At 36.6% G+C, this 19,456-nt stretch overlaps 10 protein-coding genes across 10 annotated transcripts; 4 read left to right on the forward strand and 6 right to left on the reverse strand.

Annotated features, from left to right (window-relative positions):
• Window positions 1–399: 399 nt before the first annotated feature.
• Window positions 400–852, reverse strand: FDP41_001540 (uncharacterized protein; the record flags this gene model as incomplete). Its single annotated transcript, XM_044704636.1, has 1 exon — window positions 400–852. One exon carries the CDS (start codon window positions 850–852, stop codon window positions 400–402), a length of 453 nt encoding a protein of 150 aa, XP_044563910.1.
• Window positions 853–1,214: 362 nt separating this feature from the next.
• FDP41_001541 (uncharacterized protein) lies at window positions 1,215–1,787 on the forward strand (the record flags this gene model as incomplete). Its single annotated transcript, XM_044704637.1, has 1 exon — window positions 1,215–1,787. One exon carries the CDS (start codon window positions 1,215–1,217, stop codon window positions 1,785–1,787), a length of 573 nt encoding a protein of 190 aa, XP_044563911.1.
• Window positions 1,788–2,729: 942 nt separating this feature from the next.
• Window positions 2,730–7,238, reverse strand: FDP41_001542 (uncharacterized protein; the record flags this gene model as incomplete). The annotated part of the gene is made up of 1 exon (XM_044704638.1): window positions 2,730–7,238. The coding sequence occupies one exon, from the start codon at window positions 7,236–7,238 to the stop codon at window positions 2,730–2,732; it is 4,509 nt and encodes a 1,502-aa protein (XP_044563912.1).
• A 532-nt stretch (window positions 7,239–7,770) lies between these two features.
• On the reverse strand, window positions 7,771–9,282 carry FDP41_001543 (uncharacterized protein; the record flags this gene model as incomplete). Its single annotated transcript, XM_044704639.1, has 2 exons — window positions 7,771–8,559; window positions 8,722–9,282. The coding sequence occupies 2 exons, from the start codon at window positions 9,280–9,282 to the stop codon at window positions 7,771–7,773; spliced, it is 1,350 nt and encodes a 449-aa protein (XP_044563913.1).
• Window positions 9,283–10,448: 1,166 nt separating this feature from the next.
• Window positions 10,449–11,864, forward strand: FDP41_001544 (uncharacterized protein; the record flags this gene model as incomplete). The annotated part of the gene is made up of 1 exon (XM_044704640.1): window positions 10,449–11,864. The coding sequence occupies one exon, from the start codon at window positions 10,449–10,451 to the stop codon at window positions 11,862–11,864; it is 1,416 nt and encodes a 471-aa protein (XP_044563914.1).
• Window positions 11,865–11,935: 71 nt separating this feature from the next.
• Window positions 11,936–12,958, reverse strand: FDP41_001545 (uncharacterized protein; the record flags this gene model as incomplete). The annotated part of the gene is made up of 4 exons (XM_044704641.1): window positions 11,936–12,139; window positions 12,219–12,263; window positions 12,329–12,499; window positions 12,692–12,958. 4 exons carry the CDS (start codon window positions 12,956–12,958, stop codon window positions 11,936–11,938), a joined length of 687 nt encoding a protein of 228 aa, XP_044563915.1.
• A 253-nt stretch (window positions 12,959–13,211) lies between these two features.
• On the forward strand, window positions 13,212–14,186 carry FDP41_001546 (uncharacterized protein; the record flags this gene model as incomplete). Its single annotated transcript, XM_044704642.1, has 1 exon — window positions 13,212–14,186. The coding sequence occupies one exon, from the start codon at window positions 13,212–13,214 to the stop codon at window positions 14,184–14,186; it is 975 nt and encodes a 324-aa protein (XP_044563916.1).
• Window positions 14,187–14,303: 117 nt separating this feature from the next.
• FDP41_001547 (uncharacterized protein) lies at window positions 14,304–14,782 on the reverse strand (the record flags this gene model as incomplete). The annotated part of the gene is made up of 2 exons (XM_044704643.1): window positions 14,304–14,594; window positions 14,723–14,782. The coding sequence occupies 2 exons, from the start codon at window positions 14,780–14,782 to the stop codon at window positions 14,304–14,306; spliced, it is 351 nt and encodes a 116-aa protein (XP_044563917.1).
• Window positions 14,783–14,966: 184 nt separating this feature from the next.
• On the reverse strand, window positions 14,967–16,385 carry FDP41_001548 (uncharacterized protein; the record flags this gene model as incomplete). The annotated part of the gene is made up of 1 exon (XM_044704644.1): window positions 14,967–16,385. The coding sequence occupies one exon, from the start codon at window positions 16,383–16,385 to the stop codon at window positions 14,967–14,969; it is 1,419 nt and encodes a 472-aa protein (XP_044563918.1).
• Window positions 16,386–17,003: 618 nt separating this feature from the next.
• FDP41_001549 (uncharacterized protein) lies at window positions 17,004–19,178 on the forward strand (the record flags this gene model as incomplete). Its single annotated transcript, XM_044704645.1, has 1 exon — window positions 17,004–19,178. The coding sequence occupies one exon, from the start codon at window positions 17,004–17,006 to the stop codon at window positions 19,176–19,178; it is 2,175 nt and encodes a 724-aa protein (XP_044563919.1).
• Window positions 19,179–19,456: the final 278 nt, after the last annotated feature.

Raw genomic sequence — 19,456 nt, forward strand, 5'->3', positions numbered from 1 at the left:
ATTAATTGCTTGTCTTTTTGTGAGAGATGTGGATCCAACAACAACGAATGGACACCGTCGACGTTCGATTAGTAAGGTGAGCAAGGAAGAGTCAACGTCGGCTAGAATTTTTTTATGGTGGTCTTGAAATTTCAATCATTCTCAATTTTGGACGTTGGATATTGGTTTGATTTCGGAAATGTCGCATGGACGACGGATTCTCAAAGGAGAAACAATTTTATTTAAATATATTCACACAGTTTTATTAAGCATTTTTACATAAATATACATGTACGAGGTTGAACAGCAAGACCAAGTTGACCGTACTATTTACAGAATTGAGTGGTGCTATGTATGTGTTATTTACAGAATTGAGTGGTGCTTTGTTCATACACGTGTCGATACCTCACATGTGGTCCATTATTTCTCTTTGGAGGATTTCTTGAAAAGTTTCTTGAGTGTTTTCTTGTATGGTTTGGATTGAGGCGACAAACACTCGTTAGCTTTCTTCTCATTGGACGCATTCAAGATGCACTCGGATGAAACAAGATTCAGCACAGAATTTGGTGCCACACAATATTGCAAACATTGTTGATGGAAATCGGAGGGTGGACTTGGTTGATAATTGCCTCGATCCACATTGCCAGTGGTGGTGTCTCGAGTGGTCGTGGAGGTGGAGGTTAGGCTTGGTTTCAATGATGATGATTTGGGAAATGAGAGAATCTCTTCTCGGAGGTTATGCTCTTTGGATTTACGGCTTTCCTGAAATAACAAATCATCAATGTGAGCACATAATACCTCACAGTCTTTGGGTTTTGACGATTCCAAGGATTGAAGAATGGAAGAAGAGGCTTCAGAGTCTTTCTTGCCCATTTTTTTTATGGTGGTTGTTAGGTTCAACATCTTCAGATTGTTCTTGTTGGAATGAGGAAATCATCATTGAATGATGAGAATGAGTTTATCATGCTACTGTGAACACATCATGTTGAAAATGGAAATGACATTTGGAAAGGATTTTTTTTGAAGAATTCCCAAAAATGTGCAAAGAGCTCAAGAAACTGTAAAAGAGGGTTAGTTTTGGTACATGTTTGAGATGAATCATTCGGTGAAGAGAACAGTAAGGAAAATAAAGGATTCTGGGATTCTTCAATAGAGTTCTCTCTTTCATTCATTCATTCGTGTAACTAAAATATTTCACTGCAAAACCTAAAAAAATAATAAAACGCAAAAAAAAAATGAGAAAAGCTTCCGTTGAGACTGAACAACCACAACAAACGCAAACACTGGATCGCATGATCGAAGACATCATGAGCAAGGATCAAGTAACTCTCCCCATTGAATACTGTACGGATGATTTGGAAATTATTTGTGAGGCCATTAAATCCGTTTCATCGCTTCGGAAGCTTACGTTTATTGGAGAGATTTCAAATGAAAGGACTCGGAATGATAGTTTTTTAAATCTTGATGAATTTGAAATGTTGTGGAGAAGTATTTTGGAAGGAGAGAGCCCATTGGAATCGGTTGGATTTTTATCCATGCATTTGCAAGATGAACATTTAATGTCAATGAAAAACATTCTGAATGAAGTATCAAACTCAAGTGTTGCAACAGCCTCCATTACATCCATTGTATTGATTGGAAATGAATTTAGTTCAGAACGAATGAAAGATGTTTCGGAAGTATTCAAAAACTTGATGAAAAATCTCAAAGAAATTGTTTTTGATGATTCATCGAATTTGTCAAAAGACAAACACTCGTCCCCCACTACGAGTGAAGTTGAAAAGAAATTGTCTGAATTAACCGTTTAATGAATTATTTGACATGTCCTCTATGATTTCTCAGATTATTGAATTTTAAATTACAAATCTATGAATGTGATAATCAAATTGTGTGAGTTATTAAATAGGTTTTCCTTGAGAGTTATTATTTAAAAATTGAATGATATCATTTTCAATGACTTTCCGTTATTTTTATTCCAAATTGTTCAAATCGTCTTGTTATCGATTCCAAATGGAACATTTCAATGATGTGACATGTCATGCATGAAACCCCACTTTATATGACAATTATTCGAGTGTATTGATCATTCGAATTAAGATTATAATAATTGAATAGGATGAACAATGTACACTATTGTCCATGGAAGCTAAAATTATTATGTGATTGATTTCATATAAAATCTTTGATTCCAACAATATAGAACCTTCTGGATGACAAACCTTGACGGTATTTTCGTTCAGCTTGACCACAAGCTTTGGAGAGTCATCAGTATTCGAAATGATGGCCTCATAGACAGGTTTTGCCATCATGGTTAATTCATCTTTTGCAAACGCAAATTCAAGCAAATAGCAACGTAGTAAAGGAGTGATTTTATGCTCGACTAGGGAATCATTCGCGATAGAAATACCAAGAATATCATGCATTCAGCAGCAGCTTTGAGATTAGTACTTTTTGGGAAGATCCAACAACTTTGGAGAATGTTGTTGTTGTTGTTCGTGAAGTTGAATTCACCACAGTGGTGTTGAGTTTTCGAAAAACCTCTTTCCCAACCAATTCCAGAAATTTTTCATCAATTTTGTTGTCAAGTTCCATTTTTTTTTCAACTTTTTAACCTTAATCGCTCGCAAATATGATCTTCTTCACATCACATATGTTGTTGTTGTTGTTATTGTTGTTCATTATGCACACACCCAAACTTTCAAAAAGTTTGAATCACATTTGAAATCACACATTATGTATGTGCATTATGGTTAATCCTTTTGCGATCCAGTAGTACTGGACTCGATATAGGGCAAACAATACCTTGGATCTCCAAAGGGGCAAAGCAAACGTGTCTGTTGGTTCGTCGTTCCAAAAGTTCTCACTTTTCCAGGTTCATTCTTGAGAGAATGTAACATGCTGGCCCATGATTCATCATTATAAATAATTTCATCCAAATAATCCAAAATTGTCAATGGATCCCTGCCTTGTAATATCCTCTTTCGGTTGTCTTCCATAATTTTGGATGGACTTGGAAATATTTGCAAATCTTTACAAATCTTATCCTTATCAAAGTTATTTCTCAACCACAGAGCTCGATCAAAACTTTTCAACAAGTGATACTCTGAGGTCTTGATGAAGGGCATTGGGTCGTTTTGAGAAACCAAAATCATGTCTCTGGTAAATTCATCCAGAGACGCATGATTTGGAAAACAAATGATGACAGAACCACTCGAAAGTTCTTCCTTCTTCTTCTTACGAGGTGACTCTTCGGCACTGTTACTTGCGACACCAGCAACAGTAGAGGGTTGTTGGAAGGGGAGTGGAGATTTTGGAGTGCCAATGGAGAGAGATCGAGATTTTCTTCGTTTTTGTGCAAATAAATTTCCATACAATATTAAATTGAGTGTCTTGTCTAAACTTTGCAAAGTGGAAATAATTTCACACGAGGTCTCTTCAGCTCCTCCTAGAAATTCCTCATGGTTGAGGTTACTGATATTGTTATTGTTCGCTGATGAACGATCATTGTTTTCATCGTGCACTGGTTGCTCTCCTTCCATCATCATTAAACGATTTAAATTTTGTTGAATATTTGTATAGAGTAATCGCTGTTGTTGAATGTAATCTCGAATAAGAGAGGCATATTTTCTTCGAATGGTTTCATTCAATTCCAAACGACACCATTCCGTGTTATCTGCATCCTCTGGATTGTCTTTCACTAAATTATTTGCAGACCATTCCAAATAAGATCCAATACATCCTTTCTTTCCCAGTAAGGTTTCATCTTTCAACAATTCATACATGTCCACAATGGGAGCTTTTTCATGATTTAACGTAATGTCAGAAGAGAGAGAATCAAGAATGTCAAAAACAAATTGGTGACAACTTCCTTGTTGCGTTGCCTTATCGGTCATGTGGTGTTGTTGAGTTTGCATTGATGTAATATTATAGTGATATCCAATTCCTCTCGAATATTGAACATTTCGATTCCAAAAACTGAGTCTCTTCCCCAAAATTCTTGTCACTTTTGTTAAATCATTGAAATTGTCAATTGATCCAACTTCAATACAAGCAATGGCTCTCATGGATTTCAATTTGGTTTTTGGTGAACACAATTCACATTCGAGCCAATCAAATCTCATCGATGCCAATACGAGTGACATGTGTAGAAACCCAAATTGTGGTAGAAGTCCAGTAATTTTTCCCAATCTCGAAAGCATTTTGATAAAGAATTTTGAATTCACAATTGCATTGTTTGGTGCATTGGTAATTTGATTGTTGTTAGTTGTGAAAAGAATGTACAATTTCAATGGATGTTTGAATTTGATGGATTGTTGTTCAATAATCACTCGTTCTCGATCGGACATAAAGTTAGAATCCGAGTCGACTCGATCTGCTTTGAATAAATTCGCAATAGAGGTATCCAAAATAAATTCATTCGAATTAGTTCTCTGATGATGGTGATGATGAGAGTATTCACGATGTGAACTAGTTGTAGTTTCTTTTTGATTCTCATGGTTGTTCAAATCGTGATCGTTAGAAGATGAAGCAATTGCTGCTGAGTTGGTGTTGGTGCTGGTGACTCCATTTTCATCTTGATTCATCGAAGAGGAAGCGGATGCCATTAATTGTGTGGACGAGTTATTTCGTGGTGGGTGTTGCTGTTGCTGTTGAATAGAGTGTGAATTATGGTTGCTGCTGTTGGTCGAAGTGGAAAGAAGAAATTGTTCTCTCTTCATGATAAAGAAATTTTCAACTTGTTGTTGAACGAGTTCAATTTGTTGCTGTTGCTGTTGTGGTGACAATGATTTTGTTTCACTTTTCAGCTTTTGAAGAAAAAGCATCAATTCTCGTTTCTCCTTTCTCTTGCATTCCACATAATATTCATATTCTCCATTGAAAGTTAACACTTGATCAATTTCGTGGTGAATCATTTTGGTAGCTTGATGAGGAATTCCAAGCATGACGGCAATTTTGAACGAGTCACGATCCTGTTGGGTAATTTCTTCAGTAATGTCCTCTTCTTTTTTACCAGAGAGAACTAATTGACTTTTACACAATTTTTCGAAAATGGATTGTAAACCTCGAATGTATAGTGCCTTTTCGTGACTTTGTGAAGTATTCAATTTTGAAGAATTTTCACCATGACTTGAAATGTGTGATGAAGATTGTGACACAACAGCATCCAAAGAGTCCAATTCTCCACATGAAAAATCTCTTTCCAAACTATCCATATTCAATTGCTTCTCAATCATGTGTTCTGTGGTACTCATAGAATATAAAAATTGAAATTTGTAGGCAAACACTGAAAGAGGTTGTTGTTGTTCCACACCACGAGAATTTTGTTTGAATTGTGGTAAATTTGCATTTTCGTTGTGTTGTTGAGAATTCAATTGACGTGAAGGTGGAAGTTGTTCCATGCTCGTAGGAGGGGTCGCCTTGGAAGTGCTCTCAATTACTTGCTGTTGTTCAATATTTTCAACCTCCAAATTCATTAAGGCACGTGCAATCGACGCATTCGATAATGTAGAGGCCTCTTTAGTGTCAAGTCTCACAGAAAAAACTCTCTTCCGAAGTTCCTTACGAGATTCAGAAATAGTCCATTCTACAGATGATCGAGGGGATTGAGGACTATGTGACAAATTCGAAAGTGACAAGGTCAACTCATCTCGACTCTGTGTTTTTGGTACCAAAAATCGAGAAGGTTCAAATATAAAAGCTCCAATACTTTTTCGTCTTGGATCCGAGATGCTTAATGACGGCACAGTTCGAGTGGGCATGGATGACATGGAACCTTTAGAGGAAAAAGACATTTTCACAGAAGAGACGGAAGAATCACTTGAATCCGTTGGTGAAGCAGAATGATTATCTTCTTCATCCTTTTCGTCATTGTTGTGGAGAATTTGAGTAGTACTCAAAGTTGAATTGGGGTTATAAACCTTTAGATGATGATGATTAGGATTGATCAAGAGAGTGAGCTCACTATTTCGAGCTGAAGGTTTTTTATCTGTCAAAGAAATATCCACACAACGTCGTGAAAAACTCAGGGATGCTTCAATTTCTTCCTCTTCTGTTTGTTGTTGTTGTTGTTGTTGCTGTTGTCGAGAAGGATGCTTCTCTGAAATTTGTTGATTTTTCAAAGAAGGTGTCGACGATGATCTCATTTGTGAGAGAGATTTCAAACTAAGGATGAGTGAATGGTTCATGTTGTTGTTGTTGTTTTTCGGAGGTGAAGTCGATGAAGCGTAGGGTGGTGGAGATGTTGAAGAAGAAGAAGAAGAAGAAGAAACAGCACCATGTTGTTGTTGTTGAGAAGTGGTGGTTGAACATTCCACAAGATCTTTTTGTGGAGTTGAAGTAATATTACTTTTGAGAGGAGAGAATGGTTGTAGTTGTTGTTGGTAAGAGGAATGGTGATTGGGAGGACTTGTGCTGCTGCTACTTTTGCTGTTGCTGGGAGAGAGTGATTTTCGTTTGAAGAGAGCACCTGCCACAGAAAAGGTTCGTTTCTTGGTTGGAGTAGTAGTTGTTGTTGTATTGATGGTATTGATGGTATTGGTGGAAGATGGAGGACTGGATGAGGTGGTTGTTGTAGTGGTGTTGGTAGTGTTGGTGGTGGTGTTGGTAATAGAACTGGTTGTTACAGTGTTGGTGGAATTAGAATTCCTTTCCGAAGGAAAGAGAGGAGGATGATGAATGAAGGAAGAAGACGAAGAAGAAGAATTCATGCTACTCGAAACTTTTCCATGATTTTGATCATTCCTATTCGTTGTTGTTGTTGTTGTTGTTGTTTCTTCTTTCTCATTAAAAGCCTTCTTCGGAGTTGTATGATACGAAAAGGATTTACTCAACACATTTCGTGGTGGTGGTGGTGGTGGTGAGGATGATGATAGAATGACTTCTTCTTCATGTCTTGTACTCTTTCCATTATGTCTATTCTTTGGTTCCGTCATGACGGAGGAAATCATCGATGTTGAATCATGACCATTCTTCGATAACCGTTTTGCAACTTGTTGTTGTTGCAAAAACGTTAAGCCTCTTCTAAAACTACCACTAAGCTTGTTGCTATTTCCACCACGATTCAACGTTGGTGGAGTTGTTGTTGTTGTTGAGGGATGATCATGTTGTTGTTGTTGTTGATTCACGACAGGAACAACGCGTTGGGAAGGAGAAGGATACGAATGATGATGATGCGAAAGAGTGGATTGAGTTTTGCGAATGGGAGTGAGAGATGATGATCCGTGTTGTTGGAAATCATGTTTGGTTGGTTTGTTTCCCATTCTCAACAATGAAATAATGTTGTTGTTGTTGTTGGTCGTCTTTCTTTGATGATGATGATTTTCAGAAATCTATTGAAAATCAAAAAAGAACACCATTCGAAAGAGTACTCTCAATGGTATACTCTCCGAATGTTTTTCAATATGATCTGAATCAGTATTTGATATTTCTCTTGTGATTAGTGACAGGCTGCCGTATGTGAAGAAGATGGTCAACACCAAACACGACAACGACGCAAGGACGATATTTCTTTTCAGGTGTTTGTCGAAGCGTTCATGTCACTTTTCACCAAGTTCCAACACATGCACAGTTGACATGATGTAATTTGAATGCAACTCCGTAACAACAATCAATATTATGTGAACATGGCTATCTTTTAAAAAATTAATAAATAATTCATTAAAATAATAAATTAATAAATTATTATTAATAAATTCATAAATAACAATGAAATAATGGATCAAAAGTTTGGTGTTGGAACAGTATTTAATCTCTCAGTTCACACAACGAATCGAATTTGATCTGTAGCAGAAATTACAATGCAATCGTTTCTGTGTTCTTTCTACTGAACCAAACATCTCTCTTTCCTATCAGTGAGGTCATATATGCTGCGACTTGTTCATGGGTTGGATCCACAAAGGTTTTTGAGGGAGCAGTTTTCACAAAATAGCCCCAAACCAATCGTGGTTCTTCCAATACAGTAATGACATTAAATCCATGCTCAATCAATAATTTGACAGCAAAAAAACTACTTCTACTAATTTCAACAAGAACATTGTCAACATATTTGAGGACCTTTTCAGCTCCTTGGAAAACTTTCATCTCATTTCCTTCCACATCGACTTTGAGCAGTGTAATTCTGTTGTTGTTTGGATCCTTGACGTCATTCATGAGTTCATCATTGAGTGTGACAGTCTCTACCCTGACTGTTTTATCTTTTTCATCGGGATTATAAACAAATGCAGAACCCAAATTATCGGATGTGCCAAGAGCAAATCCGACAAACTTTCCTGGCTCTGAGTCGACAGCTAGATGTCTAATGGTCATTAAATTTTCAAAACCATTAATTACAGAGGATGCTTGAATTTTCTGGATCATGTCTGGTTGCACTTCGTAGGTTATTACCTGACATCCCCAAGCTGCAGACAACAAGCTGAAAAATCCTAAATTACCTCCAACATCAACCACTCGACATGTTTTCTTGTCCGATTCTTTAGCAAGGGCATTCTTTTTGAAAAATTCTTTTAGAATCTTTTCAAATGTATCTTCAACTGCACTTTCCCACCATCCTCTTTCATAGAGCTGACGACTAATCCAAACATCCTAATTTATATCATGACGTCGTGACATTGGTGGAGAACAAGTAAAAATTTGTGAAAAAAAGTAAAAATTAATATTCACAAATTCCCACACAAAAAACAAATTTTCAATCCGAAATAGATCAAAATTATAATGACCAATTTCCACAATCAATAAATACAATACCTTTTGAGGTGACAATGTGACCATCCAAAAAGATGGATAAGTCCTCGTTTTGATCAGATACCTCTTGTCCGCAACCAGTGGAGCTTCCTTTTCATGAATGAGAGGTCCACTTGCTTCCAATCGATAATATGGAGCATTCCAAACATAAACAAACCAATAACACATCATTAAAAACACAATCAATGAAATTCCTATTCCCACACAACAACGATTCATTCTTGTCGTCACTGTACTAGGTTTTGATTTTGCACTCTTGTTGTCATCTTGACTCAAAAAATTATCCAATGATAATTTGTCCCTTGACGAAGAAGAAGTACAACACAATCTCCAAATTCGTTTCATTATCACCGAAAAGGCTCCTCTTCCAGCCTTTCTCGTTGTTGCTGATGAAGAACTTGAGCCTCCCATCGGATGACTCCCATAGATATTACTCGAGTGAGTGGTGGAAGATGGCATGGGAATGGAAACGGAAGATCCTCCATTCATTCCATCCTCATGATGATGGGTCGTAAACGAATGTCTCTGTTGAGTGAATGTATTCAACTGTTGCGGTGGCTGCATTTTTTTTTGTAAAGACTACAAACCATCAAAGAACTCATAAATCACTTAGAACAACAACAACAAATCAAAGAACTGCAAGACGCTGTTAAGACGCTCACACAAACAGTACAGCAATTAATTGAAGTTACAAAACCAACTCAACCAAAACCTGAACAATCAACAATTAAAATTTCTCAAGCTCAAAATGAAGCGCAAAAAATTCACCTTCAACCAAAACCCGAACCAACCCAACAACCAAAACAGGAAACTAAACATTTAGAAACTCCTCAACTCAAAATTGAACATACTGGTCAACCCAAAAACAAAACTAATTCAATCTCAATCTACTCGGACAGCAATATCTCATCCTCATTTTGTTAAATTTATTCTAAAAAGATTTGAATCAGTTATTGAACACTGGTACATCCCAGACAGCAAGACCAACACTCTCAATTTAGTCATTCAAAATGCCGAAACTCAACAACAAATACTAAAGAAACTTAATTCACTAGCCATGACAGAAAAAACACAAACAAAATATTTCGCCTCACCAATGATTTTTACATCATCTCCAACAACATTAATAGCCAAAGAAAAATCAATTTCGAACATCCAAACTCTCATCAAGTACTCAATCAATCAAAAGAAATGTAGAATTGAACAAATGTGCCTAACATTCAATCCACAAGAAACCTTGTACAAACTTAAAATTAACACTATGCAAGAACACAACCATCAAATTCGAAAAAGAGAGACTCAGTATTAAGAAAAAGGTAAAAGATACCTACTCATACCTAATTGTTGAATACAAGCTTAATGACATCAATGAATTGAATCGACTAACCTCAACAAGATTTATTTGCTCCACAGAATTGAAACCAATTTCAAGACAATTCAAGCCAAAGTCAACCGCATGAACGTGCGTTTAATAGTTTTACCAGCACCAATGGTGCTAACAATAAACTAATTAGATTTTTTTCAATTTTTTTTTGTAAAGAAGATGTCCAAACAAACTCTTTTTGATCTCTTTCTGAAATCATTTTCATGAATGATTGATTTGATATCAAATTATTAAAAATTTGTTGAATTCAGAAGGGATATAATTTCATTATAGATTATAATGCTTTTCAATTTGAAGTCTTCCTTTTTTGTTAATTACCAATTCGGTTGTAATATTAATAAAAAAAATGAGTCAACCGTTGGGTGCAAGGAAAGGTTGTTTATCATCTTTGCCTTCTCAACAGCAATTATTATTGCATCGGAATCATGTTGAGAAGGAACAAGAATCTAATGATAGAATGAGCTTTCAAAACTCTCATGGAATAATGATGAATGAAAATAATTTTGATGATGATTTGGAGAGTGTTGCACTTTCCCGAAACGAAGATGAGTTAGAGGATGAGTTACCTTCTTCTCCAACAGTAGCTCCTTGTACTCCAAATCATAAAAATAGGCATGAAAATACATCGGATGAAATTTCAGAACTTCCTGAAATTTCTCCATTTCAAAGTCCCTATGTCACACGATCCTCCCGAAAATCAAGAACAGAATTAATGTACAGCAATGTTTATGGGCGAAAAAAACCTCAGAAAGTTTCTAATCGAGAAATTGAAAACAGACTTCGAAATGATTTTCCTGAACGAGCAAAAGAATTGGAGAGACGACACAAAGAGCGTCTCCAAGCGAGACAATTTACCCCGGCCTGTTGTGATGCAATATTAGGCCTGGGATTTATAGAACCCTCATTTATGATGCTTGGAGATTCAGCCACAAGCAAATTGAGAAGCACCAATACTGCTAAACGAGACAATGATGGATCTCAATCGGAGTTTGAGTCTCCAGAAAAGAAAATCAAATCATGTGAGGATCCTTTTGAATTTTACTCTCCTCCTCCACTTTCCCAGAAAGATCCTGCAACTCCTCAAGAAAAATTGGCTAAACAAATTATTGCAAGGTTAAGAAAAGTGTCGAAAAGGTGGGATGTGTCACAAATCATATCCAAAGATAATATTGATTTAATTGCGCTTACAAAAGCAACAAATCCAGATTGCGAATTGTTTAAATCAGTGAAAGGTCCACAAAGGGACATGTACATTCAAGAGATTGTGTCTGTAGTCAAGGAATTTACAAGCGTTGCTTCAGGTAGCTTCAATGACCAGCAAGAAAATCACGTGTCCACATCCAGAGCTGTGAAACGTGAAGAAAACAGCGTTAATGACTCATCTTTAAATGCCAATGCAGTCTCATCCTCTATTCATCACTCTACTATTGTCAAAAAAGAAAAAGACAACAATGAAAAACACAGTATTGAGACACCAAGAAAAAACCGTGACCATGTAATTAAGTTGGAAAATATGGAATCACCGAATTTACTCAACACTGTCAAGCTACAGAAAAACACAACATTAACACCAAAATCATATGAACAGCAAACAAATGCATGCAGCAGTTCCACGCCGCACAAATCTCCATCTCCTATTAATATAACAAATAGAAGAGTGTTAGCAACACCTTCTGTAGATGCTGTGATTATCATTGATGACGATGACCAAGATGAGGACGATTGTAAATTTTTGTGCAAGAAAGAGCCTACAAAAGTGTGAATACTTTTGAAAAACAATTTTCCAGCTTGAATCAAGCTTGATGGACTTTACAAAATTCAGAATATCTCAATTCAAGGCTTTTCTTCAAAGGTAAACGGCGCAAGATCTTTGTGACATTTCTCGAACATTTTTTCAACAGCTTCCCTGCCATTGTCACAATTCCGCAGCACACTCATGGTCGCCCAATGTTTGATACATTCATCTCGATTTCCGTCGAATTTAGCCAAATCTATTGGCAAGTCACATTGACCTCCGAGAGCATATGCTCTAATTTCCTGGAATGTATGTGAATTTAAGATGATGTGTTAAATTGATTGTTGAATGAGTTTCATTTCTAAAAACATGTATACATACTGTACATGCAATAAAATTACATCCAACTTGTCTCTTTTTTCTCAACTTTTGCGAAATGACACAAATTGGTGAATTGTTTCAAAATGTCAATAAAACATTCATAAACATACTCTGCAATGATCGAATGAATGTACAAGTTCATGAATTAATGTTCTTCTTAATTCTGGAATTCCAACAAGTCTGTTGCAACATAATTTAATTCGTTTCTGCGGCTCACTCATTTCACCTCGAATTGAAAATTCATTAAAATCTTCATTTGTACACATTTTCAACAAAATTCCCTATATTCATGGATCAATGAAATGATGATGACGGAATTATATATTTTTGAAATCCATCAAATCCAAATAAATAATCCAATCAAAAACGATAATATCAAAAATATTGATTTAACAAATACATTTCCAACATTTTTGAAAATTATTGGTTATTCCAAAATTATGTTTTGAAAAGTCTCCATTTTCAAATCCTACCTCCGAAAGCACTCTCGAATCACAATGCTGTTGAACAGCTTGTAATAATTTTTTCGTTCTCACATCATGTTCCAAAACATATTCAGTGTCTCGACGACATTTTTCAATGGTATTATAAACAAGTTTTGCCTGTTCCATATCGGGATCTTTTCTCCTCTGCATTCGTTGCTGATGATCGAGTGGAATTAACCATTCCTCCTCCAAAGAAGAAGAAGTTTGTGTGTGGTTGTGATTATTACTCGACAACTCTTCCTCCGAAGATGACATTTTTTTTTGATTCAATCAAATTGATTCATCTCAAAAAAAAATTCGAGTTCTATCTTCTCTTTCAAGAAAAGACATCATCCTAATTTCCTTAACTGAACACCCAGCACTTATCAAAAAAATTTTACTTTTCAAAACTAACCTATTCAACTCCTCAACAGAGAGTCAGTCCTCAAATCCACAAGCCTTACCTTAGTACCAAAAAAAAGATCCTTTGAGAACCCGACTCTGGCTCATCCAACATTACAAAAAAAAAATGCCAAAAGTTTCAAGGGGAACCTTACCCAAGGAAGCTGTTGAGCATTTGAAGAATTGGCTCTATGATCATTTCCAGCATCCATATCCAACGGAGGATGAAAAGAGTCAGTTGGCGGAAGAAACCAAACTTACAACCACTCAGGTGAATAATTGGTTTATTAATGCGAGAAGAAGGCTTTGGAAACCAATTATTGAGAAGCAAACTCAGAAACAAGCAGCTGCTGAGGCTGCAAATGCGTCCTCGGAAGGAAAAAAAGGTGATGAGGCGATACCAGTTGAAGAACCGTTGGAAAGGAATAAGGAACAAGAGGGAGTTGATGCTTCGAACCCAGAAGAAGGTATGGCTAAAAAACAAAAACTGTCAGATGTCGATAAGGGTGATGATTCTGTGCTTCAACAAGTGCCAATTTCCAAAAGAGATGTTCAGCAATTGTACGAAGAAAATCAAAGATTAAGACTGGAGGTGTTTTCTTTTCATCAAAACATGTATCATCAAATTCTTGGTTCAGACCTTCCACGATCATTCAGGAAAGAAGGTATCTCAAATTTTCTTCAGAATTGTAAACAATCGGGAGCTTCACAACACAATAATGGCGTTCAAGCTCCAAACGTGGAGCCTTCTGATGAACTGTTCCTTATCGATAATCTCTATACAACCAAAACAACAATGCACATACCTGTAAAGGTTTATGTGGATCATATCTTATTTCCAGACTTGCCATCTGTAAAAGAGAATAGTAATGCGGTGGAGTCGGCATGTAGACCGGTTTCTCATTCAGCCGCTGTGCCATTTTCCATGATCCATGACTCTGCAAGTAAAACCTTGATGACTTTTGACAAGAATCCCAATAATTCTGAGAGAGGTGTATGCGAGAGCACTCCTGCGGTTAAAGAGAGAAAAGTCATGCTACTGGAATCACCTCCCCCCACCACTTCACGATCCTCATCCAAATCAAGAAAGAAGAAAAGATAGATTGCCATGAATCATTCATGAAACTTGATACCTTAATGTTTTCCAACTTCTCTCTACGGGTCGTTTTTAAAGGAACTGACTATTGCGCCTTTGATCTCGAGAATACAACGAACACTTTTATTTCTCTCTTCCTAATTTTCTTAATTTAATTTCTTTCATCATGTTGAGGAAAACTTCATAATCCGAAAGAGCCAATAAGAATTCGACAATTTCCTGATCTCCTGCATCGGAAAGCTTCTTACATTCCATATAAAATTGTTGAGGACTCACGCCATTTTCCTTCAACATTTCCTCTACCTTTGCCTCAAAGAGTTTAAGAAATTTATTGTACACGTTTGTATATTCTAGTTTTTGTTCCTCCTCATCAATCTCAAAGATATCGCAATGTTTGTTTGCAAATTCCTCGACCTGTTGTTTCCGTACGGAAATGTATCCACCACATGAATAATAATAAGGTTCAATGAGTATTGGTGTTGTTGTTGTATTCACGAATCATATGCAAAATGAACATCTCCACTTCCTGTAGTGCTACGTACTGCTTCTCCAAACTTCTCGTCCAGTAAATATTCCATTACTCGCACAACAATGTCCGCCATTTTTTTTTGATTCTTTCAACCCATCCATACATTGTAGACGCATTCACTAATCACTATATTGAAAGAATCAAAAAAATCCATCTACAACCTATGGATGGGAATTAAAAGAATTAAAAAAATGTAATGTCTAAAATGGATTACCGACGATGAATTTCATTACTACTCTCCCACTGAATCAGTGTGCTTAACTATCTGAGTTCAGCAACTCACTTTCAGGCAACACAACCGTATCCTCACAATAGACATTTTGAAATGGATTACCTGTGGTCACAGAAATGATTCTTTTCCCTGAAATGATTTGTCCTGCATTGTGGGTAATAGTTCTCAAATATTCCTTCATGATGGGAATGTATAAATGATAGGCATGAAGCATTAATCGATTCAATTGAGTGTGTTGTTGTTGATCATTATTTTCACCAACACCACCCTTTTTGATCTCAGTATTATCATTTTGGTTGTGTTCGTTGTTATCGTTCAGTTGCTGAGTTTGCATACTTTTTGATTGAATATCTCCACCATACAATTCATCGCCAACGATGGCATGGCCTAACAGAGAGGTATGTAACCGAAGTTGATGCTTTCTTCCAGTGACAGGTCGAAGTAAGACCTTTGTGACGGGCTCACCATTACAAAGATGTCCATAACTAAGAATTTTCAAATGACTCAAAGATTCTCTAAAATTGTGTTGTTGTCGTTCCTGTTTGGTAGCATGAACCTTTTTTCGAGATTGGTCCTCTAGTGGTGGTGTGAGATATTGTTTCATGACATAACCTCTCCCAGCTGGGTCATACTCGCCGTCATCTTCTGGTGCAGCCGATTCATTGGTTTTATCTGCTACAGAAATTGTGCTATCACTTCCATCGTCTCGTCCAATAAAAGATTTAATTTCAAGCCATTCACCATTATTAACAATCGTTTTCACATTATTTTTCAGTGTTTCATTCTCTAGAATTTCATTCATTTTGAAATGTCCATGAAGAAGGGCTAAATAGAATTTTCGAGATGATTTTTGTTCAAAACTATGACTCAAAGCGGCACAGGACTCTCTCGTCATTGTCATGCACAAGACGCCAGAGGTGGCCATATCTAATCGATGTGGAAATCGAATTTTTCTTTCGTTTGTTGTTGTTAATTTCTTTTCAAATTTTCTCTTTTTTGAATTTTGATGATGTTTTTCATGGGCTTCTTCGGTAGATGATAATTCCTCGTTTTGTTTCCGATGAAGCATTTGAGAAAATTGAATTTGCACTAATTTTTCCACAGTATCTCCCGAATAGTGCTGACTTGCATAAATTCTCAAATTACTTGGCTTATCAATAATGACTACATCTTGATCTTGATATAGCACTACAAAATCACCAGATCTTTTTAAAGAGTCAACCATAACACCGGATGATGATTTCATTTCCAAATTTTCGGTTGAAATTGCTTCATTATTTTCATCGCCTGCTTTTCCACGAGTATCATCATGCAACCATTCGGTCTTCCTTTTTTTTGAGTTCAACTCATGATGGTCATTATTCATGGAAACAATCACAGTTTCGGACTTGTACTCATTCTCGAGCACTGGAACCAAATCTTCATTCGTCCTCTCTGTGTGCATTTTTTATTGTTTTTTTCATCACTTTAAATTCCACACCAACAATCCCTTTTTGAATTGCTTTCATTGAGATTCAAAGAGCGCCACTGGTACCAGAGAGAGATTCATATCAGAACTCCAACTCTAGAAAATAAGGTCTTTTGTTGTCTTCTCTTAACCTCTTTCAAAACCGCTTCTGAAAGAGTCCATCGATTTTTCCGAAGGAGAATTAAAATACAATTTTATCGCAAAAAAAAAGTCTGTGTGTGCGACTACGACGAGAAAAAGTTTTTTTTTTCAGAGAAAGCAGCAACAGCCGCGGTTATCTTTTTCGCATCCATCAGAATCAGTATATCCACATATTAGCTCTAACGGTTCTCAGCTCCATCCAATACTGGTATTATTTGCTTCTTTGTTATAGTGTTTTTATTAAAAACAGCAATAATACTCAGTGCGGATTGTTTTTTAGAGAGAAAGGGATCATTGTAGTTCGTGAATATCATCATCATCATCATCATCATTTGCTACTAATTTATTGTGGGATATCGGATACATTCATTTCGGATTGACTACCTCTCTCACCCACCATCATCCTTTCAATTTTAAAAAGTATTAGTCATTCTCTCCACTTTCATCATCACAATGCCCGCAACACATTCCAAAGTAGTTCTTCCAACAACGAGTGATTATTGGCCGGAACAGGTCATTCTTGACATGATTCATGCCTTTGAAGGAATGACATTCAAGAAAGTTTTCTCAAGCAAATATACTTATATTGCAATTGCTATTGCCATTGCAGTCAGATTTGGAGCAACCTATTTGATGAGGAAACGAAGAAGAAATCAACCAAATTCATCAAATCAAAGACAAGTAGAAAGAAAGAAGAGCTCAAATGACGGACTTTCAACCATTAGGAAGTTTTGGGAACTTGTAAAGATTGGACTTTTTAATCCAAATCAAGCTGGTGAAGCAAGTGCTTTGAAATATAACACAGATCCTGCATATGGTAGAGAAATTTGGATCATGATTGCTCTTGCAGGACTTGTAATTTTCCAAACATTTATTGTAAATCAGAACAACAGCATTAACGGTGACTTGATGGCATCAATGGTAGCTCGAGATGCATCCTCATGCATTTACAAAATGTTCCAAATTACAGGTATTTTAGTGCTGCAATCACTAATCAACCCATCCATTTCATCTCTCATTGAAACTTTGGCATTGAGAATGAGAAAGAATTTGACCATGGATATTCATGATCGTTATTACACAGATATGGTTTATTACAAGATTTTGAACTTGGACAAGAGAGTAGGTGCTCCTGACCAACGAATTACTCAAGATGTCGAAGTGTTCTGCAAGCAATTCTCTGAACTCTTCATGGACTTGTTGAATCCAATTGTGGAAGTACTCTTGTATACATATGAATTGTCTCGTTTGATTGGTTCTGGAGGACCAATCAGTATCATCTCGTATGTGGTGATTGCATTCGGTGTGTTAGGAATGGTCACACCCAACTTTACCAAAATGTCAGCTGAAGTTCAAAACAAGGAAGGTAAATTCAGATCTATCCACAACAGATGTAAGAACAATGCCGAATTAATTGCATTCTATGCTGGTGAAGAGACAGAACGATTGAAGGTTGAGAAACAGTTCGAGGAGTTAACATCGTATAGTGACTATGTCATTAACAAGAACTTTTTGTTTGGTGTTGTCAATGACTACTTTACCAAGTATTCACCACACACTGTCACTTCACTCATTGCTGGAATTCCAGTCTTCTTTGGTAGATTACGACCATTGCCAAAAGATAAGCTTATGGGTCAATTGAGATATTTGATTGCTGTTGTTGCCTTTGAATTCTTTGCTTTGGGAAAGATTATCGAACTTTTCAGAAAGTTGTTGAAACTCTCGGGTATGACTCAACGTGTCCATTTACTCTATCAAGTCATGGATGAACTCAAACATGGTAACTCTGAAAATATTAACTTCAAATTACGATCTGCCAAACAAGGTGGAACTGGTGGAGAAATTCTCGAAAGTGACGAAATCAAATTTGACAATGTCATTATCAAGACACCCGACAATATTACTCTTGCTCGTAATTTATCATTCAACGTTGGTAAGAATCAACACATTGTCATTACAGGACCAAACGGTGCAGGAAAGTCAAGTCTGTTCCGAATTTTGGGTGCTCTGTGGCCACTTCACAGTGGAACTGTTTGCAAACCACAAGCACAAGGTTCCAATGCTCAAGGTTTGCATAAGGAAATCTTTTATTTACCTCAAAAGCCATACAACGTGATTGGTTCTCTTCGTAGTCAAATCATTTATCCTGATACTCAATTGAAGGAGGGTTGGAGTGACGAGAGATTGAAGGCTCTTTTGGATGACTTTGGAATTGGTTATTTGGCAGGACGTCACGCCGATGGATTCGATGGAAAGCAAGATTGGGACACTCTTTCAAGAGGAGAACAACAAAAGCTTGCCATGGTTCGTCTCTTCTATCACAAACCAAAATATGCCATTTTGGATGAATGTACATCTTGTATTTCAGCTGATAACGAAAGAGAACTCTACGGAAGATGTAGCAAGAATGGAATTACTTGTATTACTATTTCTCACAGACCAGCTCTTGAAAAGTATCACACTCAAAGACTTGTCTTTAACGGTATGGGAGGTTGGAAATGGGAAGCTATCAAGTCTTGGACCGAGGAGTCCTCTGAATATGAGTTGAAAGGTCAAGATAACTCAATCAGAGATGATAAGGAAGAGGAAGAAGGAGAAGTTGAAGCCACCAACACTGAAACCAAATAAGCAAACGTGTGAACAAAGAATTCTTCAAATTGCAACTATTGTCACAATATTTTGAGTCATAATTTATAAACTACTGCTAGTTTTATTTATTGTACCTTGCTTGTCAATTCTTTTGTATTTGCACAGGCCATTTAAACTCCTTCCAAGTCATCCAAAGGTACATCATCTTCAAAAACGTCACGACTTCGCTTTTTGGCCATTACTGCAGAATCATTCATTTCTTGATCGGAAACAGATGAGAAGGTGTCATCCATCATTATGGCGGCAGGCGATGTTAG

This window comes from Naegleria fowleri (assembly GCF_008403515.1).
Source record: "Naegleria fowleri strain ATCC 30894 chromosome Unknown tig27, whole genome shotgun sequence".
NCBI lineage: Eukaryota > Heterolobosea > Eutetramitea > Acrasida > Naegleriidae > Naegleria > Naegleria fowleri.